Source organism: Sceloporus occidentalis, unplaced genomic scaffold, assembly GCF_023333645.1.
Source record: "Sceloporus occidentalis isolate IW3139 unplaced genomic scaffold, rSceOcc1.0.p SCAF_10, whole genome shotgun sequence".
NCBI lineage: Eukaryota > Metazoa > Chordata > Lepidosauria > Squamata > Phrynosomatidae > Sceloporus > Sceloporus occidentalis.
The window spans coordinates 21,370,311-21,389,489 of record NW_028316990.1 but is presented as its reverse complement, the minus strand read 5'-3'; the positions used below and the strand labels follow the sequence as shown (position 1 = coordinate 21,389,489).

General features: G+C 48.8%; 3 protein-coding genes across 10 annotated transcripts in view; 2 read left to right on the top strand and 1 right to left on the bottom strand.

Annotated features, from left to right (window-relative positions):
• SPMIP8 (sperm microtubule inner protein 8) overlaps positions 1 to 492 on the top strand; it is a 3,126-nt gene extending 2,634 nt beyond the window's left edge. Inside the window, exon 7 of the mRNA XM_089477161.1 lies at positions 462 to 492. Coding sequence (XP_089333287.1) covers positions 462 to 492 — 31 coding nt within the window. The remainder of the gene's footprint in view (positions 1 to 461) is intronic.
• The window catches only part of LOC149306105 (uncharacterized), a 27,269-nt gene extending 14,070 nt beyond the window's left edge, over positions 1 to 13,199 (bottom strand). For 3 of the 8 annotated variants that reach the window (XR_016271732.1, XR_016271731.1, XR_016271733.1), the window contains exons 1-4: positions 12,771 to 13,199; positions 11,558 to 11,682; positions 3,537 to 6,660; positions 2,473 to 2,624 (exon numbers count right to left, since the gene is read on the bottom strand). Coding sequence is in view for 1 of the 8 variants with exons in the window: in XM_089477156.1 (XP_089333282.1) it covers positions 4,608 to 6,419 (1,812 nt within the window). In the remaining 7 variants the exon portion in view is untranslated. Of the gene's footprint in view, positions 1 to 2,472; positions 2,625 to 2,965; positions 6,661 to 11,557; positions 11,683 to 12,770 lie in introns of those variants that run through there. The other 5 variants (XR_016271734.1, XM_089477158.1, XM_089477159.1 and 2 more) reach the window with 5 other exon arrangements.
• On the top strand, positions 13,155 to 19,179 carry USB1 (U6 snRNA biogenesis phosphodiesterase 1). Its single transcript, XM_089477160.1, has 7 exons — positions 13,155 to 13,476; positions 14,679 to 14,839; positions 15,209 to 15,392; positions 15,732 to 15,785; positions 16,887 to 16,992; positions 18,211 to 18,294; positions 18,565 to 19,179. Exons 1-7 carry the CDS (start codon positions 13,367 to 13,369, stop codon positions 18,667 to 18,669), a joined length of 804 nt encoding a protein of 267 aa, XP_089333286.1. The 5' UTR covers positions 13,155 to 13,366; the 3' UTR covers positions 18,670 to 19,179.

Sequence of the window (19,179 nt, the reverse complement as noted above, 5' to 3'; positions counted from 1 at the left end):
TCCTATTGGAGCCACTGGTGCAGCCCAGGGGAAGGAGGGGTTCAGGGTTGAAAAATGGCCCCCTCCATAGTTGCCCACCCCTAATGTAATGGAAGGATGCCATTGGAAAAACAGGCTGCTTGGAGTCGGTCGGCTTTGCCTGCCTTCCCTTCCATTGCTGCTGCCGCTGCCGCCACACACTGCTGGGAAAAGCGCAAACACTGGCATGGTGCCCAAACAGGATTCCAAGCTAAGTATGCTGGACAGCTGGCTGCATCTTAGCATCCAAGATGGTGGGAATCCAGAGCCCCTCTCAGTCCACTTTTGGGCTTACAAGGAGTCTCTGTACCCTTCCACCCAGAAAGCAAGCGCTCTGTGCAGCCTTCAGTGAGGCAAGGGGATGGCGTGGAAGCATCCAGGCCTTGCAGCCGGAGCCCTTGTGAATTGCTCAGACACAAACAGTGCCTCCCCTTCCTTTCCAGCCGATCCCACTACCTGCAGCCCTGGCGCTAGGAAGGAAGCCAGCGGGCCAAGAGCCACACGGATCTTCTCCTTCGGCTCCTGAACGACCACAAAGAATAAAAGCCATTAGCTGCCTCAGCAGAGGAAGGCATCCAGAAGGTGTTTCCTGGTCAAGTTAAAATAAGAATCTCAAAAAGTGGGAGGAAGGCAGCAAGGAGACAGTCGGGGTGGGAAAGGGAGGGATGGTGTATTTTCTTGGTCATTCCTTGCCCCAGCTTAGCAGGCAACCTCAGCATCAAAGGTAGTTTGTAAAAGTAACCTGTGGGGTTTTTTAAATGTGGAAAAGTAAAAAGCAACACCAAATGCACAAGGTCATGCAATAAGCAGAACACTGCCCCTGCCAAGGAACTGGGCTTGGCATTTAGGCTCTGCTCTCTAATTAACACAACTTGTTAACTTGTTCATCCAGGTCTGTTGGTTTCTGCAGCCTCCTGGAGTGTCCTCAGCCAAAACCTTGGCCCACAGACTAAGAAATTGCTTGCTCCTATTCTAAAAGCAGAAACCATGCTCACTTCTGCCCAAAAACAGGATATGTGTGTCTCAGTGAGGGAACATTTCACCCCTTAAGGCATGGAGTCATCAAAATGCTTCGTCAGGGCACTTGCTGATCACAAGACAGCTTTCTTTTTCCTATCCACAATTTGGTTCTCACACAGAACAGGTCATTTCTAGCTCCAAGTGTCACTGCTGCAGAGATAAGACACCATCATTGCTAGTGTTTGCAAGTACTCTTTTGCTCTACATATTCATGCTTGTAGAGGGGGCCTCAGACAGATAACTATGGTTAGGGCTCCCAGAGTCAAAGAACCTCTCTAAATCACCATAGTAGGTCCCATATCTGTCACAGCCCCAGACCCTGAAGTGTTAGTTTTTAAAGATAACAGGTTATGTTACATGCTGCTGCCCTGAATGTGAAAGTATGACTACTGCTTTAAAAAAGTAATTCCTCATCTGGCTCCTCATGCTGGTGTTGCCTGACCTGTTAGCACTTGCATTAAGAGCAAAGGGGTGTAGGCCAGGGTTGCTGTTCTGCTTCTAACAGGCAACCAAGGTTCCTGGGCTGCTCAGACCAGCACTGACAGGACTTTGTCTCTTACTTCTATGACTGAAATCCTCACCTCAAAGACACAGTTCTCTGGCCCCTGCAGGAAGTGCATGTGTGGCTGCCAGCCAGCCAGGCTTTCCATTGTTGCTAAAGCACAGCTTCCTAAGTAAAGTGGCATGGAGTTCTGTGCTGGAAGCAACAGGCACGGTCCTGTGCTGCTCTGGGCGGCATGGGAACCTCCTTTAACAGCTGAAAACAGAACATGACCACTCCTTGCTTACGTTCAACACTATGGTAAGTGTTGCTGAACAAAATAAGTTGTAGCATGAGCTTTTGTAGACTTGGCCAACTTCCTCAGATGGCAACAGCAGTTCCACAAGCCTCAAAAAAGTAACCTTTTCCCCAGGAAAGTGAAAAACAACAGGTAGCAACTTTAATTTTTAATGTACTCTTTCCAATTCCTGCACTGTCTGTCAGAAGACAAAACAACCACCTCTGGGGCCATGCCAGAAAAGCAGGGTTTCCCCTCTGGGGCTGTTGCTTCGGAAGCAAAGGAACACTTTTCTCACCACCACAAGTAAGCTTGGGGGGGGCTCAAGAAACCCCAGGGCTCCCCATCTCTCACAGGGCCCAGACTGCGAGGCTTCAAGGCCCTACTGCTGCATCCCCAGGCCAGGCTAAGGATCACAGTTTCCCCAACAAAACTGAAGGCTTTTGCCAGAAATGGGTAGTAGCAGCCTCCCTGCCACAATGAGTAATTCTAGCACACTACAGCATTTTTCAGCTAAAGCCTCCATGATATTTTTTCACTAGAACTCCCAACCAAATATATTTTCTTGCCAAAGGAATGCCACTACCATCTACTAGCAGCTCACCCAACATCCCTGTGTTGTTGTTTTTTTTGGGGGGTGACATCCATTAGTTACCAATGCTCTTGCTTCATCAGCGCTGCCTTGTTGCCTCTTATGAGCTCTGGAGAGTCCAGGTCAGGAAATCATGTGTCTGGTTCTGAGCACCACCAGGTCCAGGAGCAGAGCCAAGTTACAGAGATAAGGAGAGGCAAATTCCTGAGGGAGGGCTGAAGTAATAGGAGAAAAAAAATGGTTCAGTAGGGAAGGACATTTTCAGATGAAGGGCTAAATACTAGCAAAATACATTCTGTAACAATGACAGTCCACAGAGAGGAGAAAGGAAGGTCATACATTAAATGAGAAAAACAAGGAAAGTTTTTCCCAAGACAGAACGCTCCCCATTCCCAAGAAAGGCCTTGATGTGCCGCCTAGATATAGGAGCTGTTTCCGTTTCAAAATATCCGGTCTGGCAAGCTAGGAGGCCCAGCCACCCACTCCCTTTCCAGCAGCTACTCTGCTCCTCTGCAAAACACACTTTCTGCCACATCCTGATAGTCCTCCCACTTGGGAGGAAGCTTCCCCTCTTGGGATTAAATGCAGAAATAAAAACCAAGCATATCCTGGAGTAAACATACAGTTAACATCAAAATCCAAGGGCCCTGTCACAGACATTTTTGTTTTGTGTTTTAAGGAATCAAGGTGGACATTTGTCTGGGCTACACAGATATTTAATGAATATTAAACTGCTTTTTAAAAAAGCGATATGAAAAATAATGAAGACAAACTCCATAAAAGTTAGTTCTATACATCTGAGGTGTCATGAACAGCCCAGGGCCAAGAGAGCAGGTCCTACAAGAGGGGAGACCGACAACGCATCCGGCCGCCCTCTTGTGCCTGGAGCCAGCCCTGGACAGACCTTGCCCAGAGAGGCATTTCCACCCTTTTTACAACACTGTACAGCCTGCAGGATGGATCCAGGTGAGAAAGCTGCTGTTCCACAGCCAGAAAGAGGTAAAACCATAAACTTTTTTATGGCTGTCCTGGAGGCTTCGCTGCATCCGCCATCTCCCAGTCTGATAGTGTTTGCAGGGCTGAATATAAAGGGCACTAAATATGCACGCACGCATGCAGATACACACCAGTCCCACAGAATGGTCCCAAAGAAAGGCATTTTCAGGGGCTTGGCTATGCCAACTCTGCTTCATTTGGCTGGCCATTAAGGTCACGACAGCAAAGGGGGCTCTGAAAGATCACAGTTCCAGGGAGGGTCCTGTAGCAGAGTTTTAATCACCTTGATGTCCAAACTCTTTAGTTGCATGTAAAAAAGATCCTTCTTCCATTTGTTGTTGCTGCCCAGAAATTACACAGGGAAACCTCTCTATGACATACTGTATACTCATGTGGGTAGGAATTGGGCACATTCTGGCTTTAGAGAAACAGAGTCTTCCCCCTCCCCTCCCATGACTTTCTGGCTGTCTCTCATTATTGTACTGTGGACCCATCCACACTACCAGATTGGATGGCATCCTGAGAACTCTAGAAGCGAGGGAAGCCAGAGAGCCCACCACTGATGGTTCTGTATAACTGAAGCCAAGGAGATGGTCATCAGGTGCAATCCTTGGCCCACTTCCCACAAATGCATGGATGAAATGAAAAGAACAGGCAGAAGAGCATAAGCATGTGTGGGCAAGTGACCTTTCCCCAGGGTACAGTGTGTCTTCAGAGGAACCAAGTCCATCCTTCACAGAAACCTCTCTAACCTAATCCTGTTCCATGGTTTGCAAGGAGCAAATGCCACCCCGCTGCCACCCAAAAACATGGCAAAATCTTTTCAGAAACCACATTTCTAGATCAGGGATGAGGGAGGGTTTGAATTGGACTGGTAGGTTCTGCCGGAGATGTTCATTTCAGTCAGACCTGGGAGATGGATGTGGCACTTGGGACATCAAGGCAGGCTAAAGTCGCTGCAAGTTCCCAAGCTGCAAATTAAGAAGAGAGGAGTGCAAGGGCACAGGCTGGCATGCATGCTTTTCCCCCTTCTCAGCCCACACCAATCTACTCTGTCCTTGGCTTGTCATCAGAGGGTGACAGTCCTCACCACCCAGGCGAGCAGCCTGACCTATGCTCAAGCCAGCCCTACAAGGGCATGGGGAGGCAGTTGGTGCTGGGCATGCAGGTTGGTGCAACCCTTTCATCCACGTGGGAGCTATTCAGGGCAGACAGGGGGCCACAGAGTAAGTGGCCTCGGTGGAGGTGTGTTGGGCACTGTGCTCCTGCAGGAGGCCCAGATCCAGGAAGCGCTCCCCGCACCACATGCACTTGTAGTGCTGCTCCCGGGTGTGGACACCATGGTGCTTGTTGAGGTGTTCGCGCTGCTTGAAGGCCTTCTCGCACGAGGGGCACTTGTACGGCTTCTCCCCGGTGTGGACGCGTCGGTGGCGCTGCAGGTCTGAGGCATACTTGAAGCGCTTCTGGCAGTCCGGGCACTTGAGGGGCCGCTCGCGGGCCGGGTCACAGCGGTGCTGGACAAACTCAGAGGAAGAGAAGAAGCGCCGCTCGCAGAGGGTGCATCTGAGGGGCTTCTCTGCACAGTGGGAGGTCAGCTGGTGCTTCTGGAGGGCAGAGGCCCGCTTGTAGGCCTTGCTGCAGGCGGCACACTTGAAGGGGCGCTCGGCACTCTGGACACAGCGGTGGCGCAGCAGCTCCGAGGACTGGCTGAAACCCTTCTGGCAGGCGTTGCACTTGAAGAGGTTCTCAATTCCATGGACATGCTGGTGGTAGAGGAGGTGGGCCGGCTGGACGAAGCCCTTCTCGCACAGGGAGCACTTGAATGGGCCCGACTGCAACTCTGGCTCCCCAGAAGGAGTAGCGGCTGTGGCTGTGGCAGCAGTAGTAGTGGCACCGGACACACCAGCCACACCACCCACAGCAACTACTGTCTTGTGGGTTCGGCGGTGGCGCATGAGGGCATACTGCTGCTTGAAGCTCATCTGGCAGAGGTCGCACTGGAAGGGTCGCTCAGTGCTGTGGGTGCGCTCATGCTGGCGGAGGTCAGAGGGCCGGCGGAAGGCCTTGTGGCAGGCCCCACAGCGGAAGGGCCGCTCCCCGCTGGGCGTGCAGGGGTGCTGGAGCAGCTCCGAAGACTCCTTGAAGTGCAGCTCGCAGACATTGCAGCGGAAGAGGTGGGCCTCCCCCGAGTGGGCGTACATGTGGCGCACCAGGTGGGAGCGGTGCTTGAAGGCCTTCTCGCAGACAGTACACTTGTAGGGCCGCTCGGCGCTGTGAGTACGCTTGTGGTGCACCAGGTGGGAAGACTGGCTGAAGCTCTTCTCGCACAAGCTGCACTTGTACGGCTTCTCTCCCGTGTGCACCCGCTCATGTCGCGAGAGCTCAGAGAGGTGTTTGAAGGGCTTCTGGCAGATGGAGCAGCTGTAGGGCTTCTCCACAGGGATCCGGTTCAGCGCTGCTGGCTGCTGAGGTGGGGCAGGCTCCTCAGGGGCAGCGGACACAGCAGTGGCTGCCTTGTAAGTCTTTTCACAGATGGAGCACTTGACAGCTGCACTGCCGTTGTGGACATTGTGGTGCTGGGCCAGGGAGGTGAGCAGGGAGAAGCCCATCTTGCAGACCCCACAGACGAAAGGCTTCTGCTCCACTTGCAGGCACTGGTGCTCCAGGAGGTCTGTGGCCTGGTGGAAGATCTTCAGGCACTGGGTGCACTGGAAGGAGCGGTCGTGGCCCCCCTGCAGGCATTGGTGCTCCTGGGGATTGGAGAGGTGTGCCAAGTCATGCCCACACACGCCGCACTTGGGGGAGGGCTCACCCCCGCTGGCGGAAATGGGAGGATGGTGCTGTAGGCCACTGGGCTCCGGCTGGAGGAGGATGCCATAGACGGCACAGCCCAAGGGGTTCTCCGCCACGGCGCTCGACGGGATGGGGTGCTCTGGCAGGGTGGCCGTCCCAGCATGGTGAGGGGGCGGCGGCTGCTGCTGCGGTGGCTGCTGCTGCTGCCAGCTCTCTGACATGCTGGGGAAAAGGAACCGGGGTTTCCACAATAAGGGCTTCAGCTTCTCAATTGAGGCAACACGATTAAGAAGATCTGGGCGCCCGGCAATTGAGAATCCCAAGCTCGTGGATCGACAGGGCTGGAGACTCTTTCCTACCGCTGAGAGCAGTGTGCATCAAACAGTGGTGTGCACTAGTAGGAGGAACATCCCGGATGATGCAGAAGGCCGTTCACCTTGTTCCACAATGCCCATCAAGGATCTGTAAGAAAAGGGAGCATTCAGGTGAGACCCACAAACAAAAGTGTGCCCTCCCCCTGCCTCCTGGGACCAACTCTTCCTCCTCCTCCACAGGATCTCCATCATTCTAATGGTTCTCCTTTGTCCCAGATGCTCAAACATCACCATTTATTCCCCCCACAAAAAGTGCACATCTAATGTGAGACTAAAGCTATGTGAGGTTTTATCACTGTCTTCTCAGCACAAACTACAGCTTACTACCTTAGGAGAAAAAGCTGTGAATAACCGGGTTCTAGCAGACCCAACTCTCCACAGTTCCATTATCATGGACAGATCATTATCTGGTCAGGTTTAGACTTACTGGGACTCAGAACCTCTGCAGGGGTGGGGGACTGATTAGGATGGTCTGCCCCAGGAGGCTGATGGATCCAGATGGATTTCTAAGGGCTCTTGGAGAGTTTCCTGTCACCTTGGCAGGCGATTCTGTTGAAGCCCTAGCCAGCCTTTGGAATGGAGAAATGGCCAGAGCGGTGGACACAATCGCTCCTGAGCGTCCCCTCTCACAGAGTGGAGCCAAACCAGACACCTGGTTCTCTAGGGATTTGATGTTGATGAAGCAAATAAGAAGGAGACTAGAGCAACGTTGGCGGAAGACTCGGAGTGAATCTGATCGAATACGGGCTAGAGCCTATTTGAAAGCCTACTCTATGGCAATGCGGGCAGCAAAAAAATTATTTTTTGCTACCAGAATTGCATCTGCAAGGAGCCGGTCAGCAGAGCTGTTCCGAGTGGTCAAGGGTCTTTTACACGCTCATCCTCAAGTAGAAAATGCAGACCACTCAAAGGCTCGCTGTGAAGAATTTGCTCAGCATTTTGCAGATAAAATCACTCAGATTCGGTCCGAATTGGATGCTACAGTTAATAGTGTCAGTGGATGTAACCTTGGCTCCTGCCGGTCCAGTGTTAATGGATACTTTTCAACTTGTGCAGCCTGATGATGTGGACAGAATCCTTGGAAAGGTAACAGCCACCACATGTGTCTTGGACCCTTGTCCTTCTTGGATTATTAAACAGGCCAGAGGGGGACTGGCTGAGTGGGTAAAGGAGGTAATCAATGCCTCCCTACAACAAGGCAGAATTCCATCCTGCCTAAAGGAGGCTGTTGTGAGGCCTCTTTAAAAAAAAGTCATCCTTGGATCCCACAATAATGAACAACTATCGGCCAGTGTCTAACCTACCATTTCTGGGCAAGGTTCTGGAATGTGTGATGGCTTCCCAACTCCAGGGGTTTTGGGATGAAATGGATTATCTAGATCTATTTCAATCTGGTTTCAGACCTTGCTATGGAACAGAGACAGCCTTGATCGCCTTGGTGGATGACCTACGCAGGGAACTGGACAGGGGGAGTGTGTCCTTGTTGGTTCTCCTGGACCTCTCAGCGGCTTTTGATACCATCGATCATGGTATCCTTCTAGACCACCTCTCTGGGATGGGGCTTGGAGGTACTGTTCTACAGTGGCTCCGTTCCTTCCTGGAGGGACGAACTCAGAAGGTGGTACTGGGGGACTCCTGTTCGACCCCTTGGCCATTGACCTGTGGGATCCCTCAAGGTTCTGTGTTGTCCCCTATGCTGTTTAACATATACATGAAACCTCTGGGAGAGGTTGTCCGGAGTTTTGGGGTGCGGTGTCATCAATATGCAGATGACACTCAACTCTACGACTCCTTCCCACCTCAATCCAAGGAGGCTGTCCTGGTTCTAAGCCAGTGCCTGTCTTCAGTAATGGACTGGATGAGGGCAAACAAGTTGAAACTTAATCCAGACAAGACAGAAGTGCTCCTGGTCAGTCAGAAGGCAGATCAGGGAATAGGGGTGCAGCCTGTGTTAGATGGGGTCACACTCCCCCTGAAGACACAGGTTCGCAGTTTGGGGGTAATCTTGGACTCAGCTTTGAACTTGGAGGCCCAGGTCTCTGCTGTGACCAGGAGTGCTTTCGCACATTTAAAACTTGTGCGCCAACTGCGCCCATTCCTTGAGAAGCCAGATCTTGCCACGGTGGTACATGCCTTGGTTACATCCCGTTTGGACTACTGTAATGGGCTCTACATAAGACTGGCTTTGAAAAGTGTTTGGAAAATTCAACTGGTTCAAAGAGTTGCTGCCAGGCTGTTAACAGGCGCCGATTACAGAGCCCATACAACTCCCCTGTTGAAACAGCTTCATTGGCTACCAGTTCGTTCCCGGGCACAATTCAAGGTACTGGTTATATCCTACAAAGCCCTACATGGCTCAGGTCCACATTATTTGGCAGACCGTTTCTCCTGGTATGAACCTGCCCAGACTCTGAGATCCTCTGGAGAAGCCCTTCTCTCCATCCCAACACCTTCACAAACACGTTTGGTGGGGACACGAGAGAGGGCCTTCTCGGTGGCTGCCCCTAGAGACTGGAACTCCCTGCCCAGGGAGATAAGAACGGCTCCTTCCTTGATGGCTTTCCGCTGGCAGGTGAAGACCTACCTGTTCAAACAGGCTTTTAAGGAATTACTATAAGGACAAGCTGGAATGTTGGATTAGTTTAATCATTCTTTTTAATGTACGTCATTTATTTATTTATTTTTAAAATGTTTTTAATTGTACTTTTTGTTTGTTTGTTTTTTTAATGCTGTGAAGCCGCTCTGAGTCCCAGCCCTGGGAAAAGAGTGGGATATAAATAAATAAATAAAATAAACACTTCTGAAAACACCTTCCACTGGTCACAACTCTCCCACGCAGCCTTCTCTCCCTAGTATATAAATAAACATTATTATTATTATTATTAATATTATTATTAGTAGTAGTAATGCATTTGTTATCTGGCCACACCTATACACCCAGGAGCCCATTGAGGAGAACAAGCTATAAATACCTGGACACTGAGTCACTGGGAGTTGGGCATAGTTCAAATGGCATCTCAGTGAGAGGGGGCAAATGGTTCTACCAAGTGCTTTAGGAGAGAGGCTCCCAAGTCCACCTTTCCCCTTGATGGGCCGGGGGCTTACCCTTTTAAGCTTGCCGTTGCCCATCTTGTCTTATCTCACACAAAGAGGAAAGCCCATTCACCTCCGCACTCACAATTTTCCTCTTATGTTCCCTGCACACACATAAATAAAACTTCTAGTAAAAGGACAGAAAAAGTGTGTGGCAGCAGGGGAGCGGAAGCCCAGAAAGGGGAGGAATGATGCTATTTCAGGTTAGGCACAGGGGTTTATATATAATTTACTCAGTTGTATGCCTTTGCTCTTCAGTCGCTTTTCCATGGGGATGATGGGGAATACAATGGCCTGGACGGTTCTGACTTTAGGGCTCAGTTGTATGCCTTTGCTCTTTGGTAGCTTTTCCAGTTCTTTCATAGCTGCCCTTCCCATTCCTAGTCTTCTTGTATGGGACGGACATTGTGATTTCATTGTGATTGTAATATTTGTAATTTTACATTGTTTTTTGGTGATGTTTCATTTTATTATTATTTTTTAATTGCAATATGTTTTTAAAATTGTTATTGTGAGCCGCCGTGGGTCCCTTTGGGGAGAAAGGCGGGATAGAAATGAAATCAATCAATAAATTCTTATTATTATTTCCTGACTGCAGTCTCCATTCTGATCAATGCTTGATCCCAGACAGGGGAATTCTTCAGCTGTTTCTCCCCCCCCCCCAATAATATGTATTACGTTTTCACATAAACAGATGCGTAATACTCCTATCCCAACATACTTAACAATTTGACTGAGAGAGCAGTCGCCTTCCAACTCCAAGCTGTCTTGGATGAAACTGATTATCTGGACCCATTTCAAACTGGCTTTAGAGCGGGGTTCAGGGTTGAGACTGCCATAGTCGCCTTAGTCGTTGATCTCCGTCTGGGCATCGACGGGGGAAGTGTGACCCTGCTGGTGCTCTTGGACATCTCAGTGGCATTCGATACCATGGCATAGACCATGGTATCCTTCTGGAACGCCTGAGAGAGTTAGGTATTGGCGGCACTGCGCTCCAGTGGCTTCAGTCCTACCTCTTGGGAAGATTCCAGATGGTGAGGCTGGGGGACTGTTGCTCTCGCAAAAGAGAGCTGACATCTGGCGTCCCTCAGGGCACCATCCTGTCCCCCATGCTGTTTAATATTTACATGAAGCCGCTGGGAGATCATCCAGAGACATGGAGCACGGTGCTATCAGTACGCTGATGACACCCAGATCTATCTCTCCATGTCTCCGACTGATACAGTGACTAAGGAAGGCATCTCTTCTCTGGATGCCTGCCTCGAGTCAGTAATGGGCTGGATGAGGGAAAACAAACTCAAGCTGAATCCAGAGAAAACAGAGGTACTTGTGATAGGTACCCCAGATCCAGACAGAGGAATTTGTCATCTGGTCCTGGATGGGGTCACACTTCCCCATAGGATAAAGTTTGCAGTTTGGGAGTACTCCTGGATTCATCCTTACAGCTTTCATCCCAAGTGGATGCGATGGCCAGGAGTGCTTGGTACCAGCTTCGGCTGATACACCAACTGCATCCCTGTCTGGACCGAAAGGACCTTGAAACAGTAGTACACGCACTGGTAACCTCTCGCTTGGATTTCTGTAACGCGCTCTACATGGGGCTACCTTTGTACCAGGTTCGGAAGCTACAGTTAGTTCAAAATGCTGCAGCCAGATTAGCCACTGGGACCTCAAGAGTGGACCATATAACCCCATTATTAAAAGCTCTTCACTGGCTGCCTATTAGCTCCCGGGCTCAATACAAAGTGTTGGTTGTTACCTATAAAGCCCTATATGGCTTGGGCCTGTGTTACTTGAGGGAGCGCCTCTCCCTACATAATCCGCCCCGCACCCTCAGAACAACAGGCAAACATTTACTGGAACATCCTAGGGTGCGATTGTCGGTAACTCACCAATTACAGCTATCGCTCCAGCATATTGGAATAGACTCCCTGAAGAGATCCGTCTCAGTCCTTCCCCAGATGTCTTTAAGAAAGCGTGGGAAACTCATCTGTTCCGCTTGGCATACCCCCCGATCCTTCATAGGAAAAACAAAACAAAAATCACCCTCCTATCCCTTGATCCTCCAATGCGAAGCGTATTTAAGACGTTAATTTGTGATTGCGTGGTTTTAAAATGTTTTCATAGGATGTTTTAAAGTAATGCTCTTTTCTCCTGTTTGCATTTTATATTGTCATACGATGTGTGGTGCATCTGTACTGGAACTTGTAAACCGCTTTGATCTTCCAGGAAAAGCAATATAGAAATAAAGATTTTATTATTATTATTCTTAATTTCCACCTTTTCCTCCATCTTTACACTTCCTTTAAGCTTAACTTCAGCACCCAGCTTTCAAGACTCTCTCTGACTTGATTCCTCCTTCCTATTATATCATTTATGCAACATGCCAACTACTATATTCCAAAAATAAATGTTATTTTATTATTAATTAAACCAGTTATTCTAATTGTTCTTAAAGCCACTTGAGATTATTTCTTTTTCCTCCAAACGATGTTGCTTCTATTTCGGTTTCCTTCTTGTCTGGATTGAAATTGTGTGCGTTTTTACTGAGGCTTTAAAATGTTTTAGTCTGGGTTTTTGAGATTATATGCTAGGGAGGAAATGGACAAACTCACTTCCTGGTAAACCATGATCCTTGTAATAATAACATCAATAACAATAATAGTTTGATTTATTTACATCCCGCCTTTTCCTTGCGGAATCAAGGCGGGTTACAAAGCGAAGGGATGGAAAATACAAGATGAGCCCCGCTACCCAAATACATCACAGCAAATATAATAACAATACCACAATTACACAAGAAAAGGGGGGAAATACATATACGTTCTGTATTTATGGGACACTTGAAAAGGCGTCGCAGACTGGATGAACATGTTGGGGTTTTTTCGGGGGTGAAGAGAGAATAACTCCCGTGTCCCGCATTCTCACAGGGCCTCCGACCCGTGTCAGCCCAGCCCCACTTCCGTGTCCCTCGAGGGATAGCTCCTTCCTAAAGGGCTCCTCTGGAACAGCCCCGTTTCCTCCGGGGTTTTAAGCTCCCAGCAGGGAGGGACTTAAGGGCCGCCGCCTTTTGTCTGGTCCGAAGCCGAGGACCGAGAGCCTTACCTGAGGGAAAGAGGGAGGGTGCGGCCTAGTCGCCTCCTCGGATCCCCGGCCTCGCGTAGCGGCCTCTCCCGGCCCAGAGTGACCTTCCTCGGGCGAAGTGGAGGAGAGGAGGGGAGACCCCCGAAAGGCAAGCGGGACTCCAGCCGGGACAGAGGCGCCTCCGACGAAGAGGAGGAAGGGGAAGAAGCGGCGGCGGCGGCGGAGATGGAAGAAGGGGCCGCCCTCTGCCGGACCGCGGAGAGAACTACCGTTGCGGACCCAGGAGGGGACTGCGGAGGAGGAGACTGAGGAGGAGGAAGGACCTGGGCTCTTCCGGCGTCAGAAAAAAGAGACTTCCATCAGGGGCCTTTCTTCTTACTCTTTCCGTTTCTTTTGTTGGACTACAACTCCCAGCATCCCCCGGGGGATCCACTTTCATAGCTCTACGGCAGGCGCCGGCGACGTCGCTCCCTGTGACGTCATAGCCGCGCGCGCATCGGCGATGGGCGGGGAGTTGCCCTCTCAGGGCCGGTTCTGCGCATGCGCGGACCGCGATTTGAGGCCTAGTCGGCATCCCGGAGCCTCGGTGTTTCCTGAGTGACCTCGCCGGCCAAGCCATGAGCGGGGCGGCGTTGGTGGGCTACAGCAGCTCGGGGTCGGAAGACGAGGGCGGCTCCTCTTCCTCGGGCGGTGGCGGCGGCGCTGGGATGACGTCTTCCCCTTCGAGGTGGAGCTGTCAGAATGATCTGATCATTATCGATGAGGGATTTTTAAATTATTATTATTATTATTATTATTACCAATATTATTACTAATATTAATTGTTAATATTCTTATAATAATAATCATAGTCTTATAATAATACTCTTATTATAATAATATTTATATATAATCTAATACTAATATAATAATATAATAGTTTTGTTTTATTATATTTTATTATAATTATAAATATTATATAATTTATATAATTATAATTATATTATAATACTCTTATTATAAAACTCTTATAATAATATAATGATAATAATACTCTTATAATAATATAATATATTATGTATTATAATAATAAAATATTATTATAATATTATTATTGTTATTGAATTTTATATTAATTTTAATGGTGGGAAGGTTCAGGGTCTAACGTATTTTTATTGTACTTTTATTATTATTATTATTAACCTTTATTTATGAAGCGCTGTAAATTTACACAGCGCTGTACATGCAATTTTTTAGTTAGACGGTTCCCTGCCCTCAGGCTTACAATCTAAAAAGACATGACACAGAAGGAGAAGGGAGTGGTGGAGGGAAAGGGTAAGAGGTCCAGCAGTTCCTCTCTACCTCCGAGGCCTGGACCAAGGCAGATGGACAGGAGGGAGGGCTTGGCTTCAAAATGGAAGGTTAATCATTATCCAGGGAAAATACATACTCACAAGTAGGATAATACATATACAGTACATAGCAATTCAGGAAATGGATCAATAAACAGTCAACAACAGAACATCAGATAGTAAGCGACAATTATGCGATGTCTGGGAAGGCTTCCCTGAACAGGATGGTTTTCAACTCTGTTTTGAAGCTGGTTAAAGAAGTGATGACTCTTGCTTGTGGAGGAAGAAGGTTCCAGGAGTGAGGGGCAGCAAGTGAAAAGGGGCGAATCCGGCAAATACTTTGCCATTTTATGTTATGTTGTAATCCTGCCTCAATCTGCAGGGAGAGGCGGGAAATATAAACAAACCATATTGTTATTGTTGTTGTTTTTTTGTTATTAAAACACCGTGACATGAATTGTCATTGCCACCAATGCTGCAGGTAGGCCTTCATGGCGCATAGGTGCCTCTTGGTCAGAAGTGTGTATTGATTCGTGGGGTTTTATTTTCCCACCCAAAAAGAGGAATGTTCATATTCATTTCTTGCTCTGCCTTTCAGCACATCTGCCCCCCGGCTCCATGTTCCAGAGAGTGTGCTCAGGATGTTCAGAGACCAGGAGGAGAGGGAAGCGGTGGAGGACGACAGCAGCAAACATGGAGGACGCCTCAGGACTTTCCCCCATGAGCCAGGCAACTGGGCGACACACGTTTACGTCCCTTGTAAGCCTCTTTGGCCCTCTGCCCCATCACCATCAAAGGCAATGAGAGAGGAAAATACAAACATATAGCCCTGTTAGTCTCTGAAATCTGTATTACAGAGATCCTTAAGACTCACTGGAAGAAAGACATTGGCAGCAGGAGCTTTCCTAGATGCCTTTAGGTCCAATAATAATATATAGAGAGATCTTGTACACCTTTGAGACTGGCTGAAAGAAAGAAGTTGGCAGCATGAGCTTTCCTAGAAGTCGGTGGGAGCTTGGAAAGGGCCTTCAAGTAGTTAGGGCTGCTCCTGGCCTGTGGGTCATCCATAGGCTCCTCTTTCCTCCAGTCCCCCTGATCTGTTGGTTTTTGTCCCCTCTTTCTCTACAGATGAGGCTGAGGAGGATTTCCTGGATCTGCTGCAGCTCCTCCTCTCGCACGCGCGCACATGCGTGGCTTCTCTGACCGCTGTGACCGAATTCCACATCAGCCTCTCTCAAGTTGTGGTCCTGCGTTATCACTGGATAAACCCTTTTGTCCAGTCTCTCAAGGAGCGCCTGGTCTCCTTCCCCAAGTAAGAGCCTTCAGGAGCTCAGGTGCCCCGTTCCTTTGGGGCTGAGAGAGTATGACTTGACCAAAGTCACCATTGGGTGACCTTGAGTAAGTCATACTCTCTCAGCCTCAAAGGAAGACAAATAGGAAACTTCCCTCTGAAGAAGTCTTGCCAAGAAAACCCTAGTTCAAGGTTGCCCTAGGTCAAACATGACCTGGGGGCATATGACACCAACAACAACAAATATAGAGGGTAAACAGCCTCTAAAAATATAAAACAGTAAACAGTTTATTTAAATAAGGGCCAACTGTTTGTGCTTCTCATCTTCCCAGCTCAGACGGATTCTCTCTCCCATTTCAGGTTCATCTGCAGAGCAGACCAAGTGAAAGTTTACACTAACCAGACCAAAACCAGGTGGGTAAGTGGCTGTGGGTCTGCCCCTCGCCATGGACTTTAAAGGGTGTTGGTGCAGAGGCAGTGGGGTCAGGCATTTGGAGCCCCAGCAAAGCTAAACTTAGGCTCCCCTTCAACATCTAGCACTTGTGGCCCTTCCTTGGCACTACAAATCTCTCATGCCTGCATGAACGCATTGGTTGCCACTACCCTTGAGAGAGTTGTAGCTCGGCTCCTCTTTGACTCCTCTTGGCTGTGGGTGAGCCTTCTCTACCATTGACCCAGAGGCATGGGAGGGAGATGGCAACACACCTGGGGGTCATGGGGCAAATGCTGAGCGACACACTTCCTCTGGGTGCAGCTGGCCCCAGCTTGTTTGTAAAGGAGGTGTGTCTGTTCCTAGTTTAGGTAATAAATTTTTGAAAGCCATTTGTTGTTGTGTGCCTTCTAGTTGTTTCGGCTTAAGGTAAACCTATCACAGAATTTCCTAGCCAAGCTTTCTTCAGGCTTGCCTTTGCCTTCCCCTGAGGCTGAGAGAGTATGACTTGCCTAAGATCATCCAGTGGGTTTCTGGGGCAGAGGGCAGATTTGGAGCTTAGTCTCCAGAGTGCTGATCCCAAACCATTACATGCTGGCTCTGTTTTAAAAAGCCATAACAACTTGTAATTGTCCTCTGTGGTTTCAGTAATTTGAAATACAGAGCCCTTGCTTTGTTTGTATTGAACTTTGATGCCTGTTCTGAATTCTTTTATCAATATACATGGATCTTTACCATTCCCTTTGAGGATGACATGCTGAAAATTGTTGGATGTGGTACTTTTGTGTCTCTCCTGACTCCACTTTGAGCTTCGCCTCTTTCGTGGGGAAGGGGAGCTGTGCTCTGATCCCCTCTTTAGATTTTGAGAGATCATTTATTGCTAATTATCAGTGGGTACAAGTTAAATGCCACAGTGTGCACCTTTCCAAATAACTCCTGTTACTTTGCCTTTAGAATGTCACTTCCCTTCAGTTCCCCGCTGTTTGCTTTCTGGAGCAAAGCATGCACACAGACAGACACACGCCAAGGTGGGTTTTCGCCCCAAAAGAGCTGCTCTGAAATATTGCGCCAATCTCTTTCTGCAGAACCTTCATTGGCTTGGAGGTCTCTTCGGGGCATCCAGAGTTTTTGGAGTTGGTGTCTGAAGTAGACAGAGTTATGGAGGAGTTTAGCCTGACAACTTTTTACAAGGTGAAGCTTTGTGCTTTTTCAAGGAGGGGAGTCAGGGGGAAAGACAACGGAAGTCTTGTGCTGGCCAGTGAGAAAGGCTCTTGAATGGGACCTGGGCTCAGGCAGAGTCAGGTTTCCAGAAGGAGAGGAAGTAATCCCAGGAGGGATGGAGAATCTCTGTAACCATTCTGGATCCTGATCCAAGCTCAGCCAAGTTCAAGGATCTGCAGAGTGAGGGCCACAGGTGCAACAAAGCGGTGGTTTAATTGTTACACCTAAATGCTGAAAGAGAAGCAGGAATAACACCCCAAGACAAAGGCGACAGACACATCCCTTCAGATGAGAGAAGCATCCCTCCCCAGCAGTGTACCAGACATCACCCAGAGACCCAGGCCAGTTTGTGTTCAAATCCTAAATACCTTTTCTCTCCTGAAAGTGCTGGCACTTCCATGGGCCAAGAGCGAAGCCGCCCCACTCTAAAAAAAGAACAGTTTCTCAGGCATTCCAAAGCTGAGCAGCCTTATCTCCGCAGAGCACACTGACCTTTGCGTTGCTCAGGCAGCTGTAGCTGAATGAAAAGCTATGTTAATATTAGAGGCTGGTTTTATTAGCTAGCAAAATGCTCATTTACTGGATCTTAAGTGCATCAGAGTCATGCGTAGAGATGTATGTAAGAGCTTACTAGCGCTTCTTGCCATTTTAACTGACTCGGGGTGACCAGACATCCTACTATTCCAGGACATTTCCTGCATTTCAACCTTAGGTCCAGGAGGAATTTTCAAATCGCCTTCCTTTTTGAGCATGACTGAGAAGCATGAATTTATATGAATTTAGCTTTTATTTTGCAAGGGCCTACACTGTTCTTGAATGTCTCTACACTTTGCAAGTGAGTGTCCTACTTTACAGTTATGACATCTGGTTACCCTGAACTCACTGTAGTCTCTTCAAGAGGTTGTTTGCCCTCCAGCTGAAATTCCTCTGACATGTCTGTGGCTACTGGTATCTCCTTGCTTTAGGGTTGCCTTTCCATACCTAATGCACACCCTCCAGATGGGTTGAATCACAGCTCCCATCATCCCCATGCAGCTTAGCCAGCCAAGGGTTGTCCTATAATCATCTTTCTAGAAAAGGCAGGGGGTGGTGCTCATATTCCCATGCACAGATTTCAGCTGGACAGGGATGCCTGACTGGCTGAGTTTGACTCCCTGTGGGTTTTGGCTCTTCCTTGTTTTGGTACAGAACCCCTCCTTCCACCTCAGCCTGGCCTGGTGTGTTGGAAATCACTCTGAAGCCCTGGAAGGCCGGTGTCTTCGCGAGCTCCAGGTAACTCACCTGCATCTTTTGTACTTGTTTTGGGAGGAACAAAGGAACCATCTCTCAGAAAGGATTTATTTCAAGGATATCTTATGATCCCCAGCTGCAAACTGCTTTCTAAGTCCAAGGCTGCCCCACATGAACTGAGTCTTGTAACCAACTCAGAGCATAGCCGGTGGGCCCACACATAAGTTACTTTCCTACTCCAAGCTCCCCACATTCATTTGTAAACCCGCTGTCCTTTGGCTAGTGACTCAACTCTCCTCTGTGTTTTTCCAGGAGATAGTGGATGGCTTTGAGGACTCTTCGTCCATCTTACGAATTCCCGCGACAGAAGTCCGCTGCAAGTCGGGCAAGAAGTTTTTCTCCTTCCCTTTGCGGTAGCAGCACAACCAGCAGCAGATGCCCACCAAAAGTGGGTGCCTTCTGCTCTTTCCTCCATGATGGAAGCAATGGATGGAAGCCATTCCTGGGTTTGCAGGAGGCCCCAGAGGATGTTCTCGGCTCCACAGTTGGACAGCATCAGCCTCTTCCCTCCCGGACTTCATCACGATGGCTTGTTTTGCAAGTATTGGCAGTGATCTCAGGGATGCATCACTGGTGGGTGCCACATTAGCAGCTCTTGTTTCATGCCAGTGGGGTTATTTGGATGAGTGGCAGCGTGTGGGAAACATGGGGTGCAGATTAAGAGGGTGCTGCCTTAGTAGGAGACAGCCAAGGGGTCTCTTTGGACGGTCTCCAGGGCTTTGCCTCATATCAGCTTCAGGACAGTTCCTCTGAGAGAAGCTTTGGACTTCCTGCTAAAGCTTGCATTGGCCTTGGAATCACTCTTTGCTTTTGTTTTTTTAAAGAAATGGTCAAATGTACAATAAAGAGGCATGTTGTTGTCTTTCA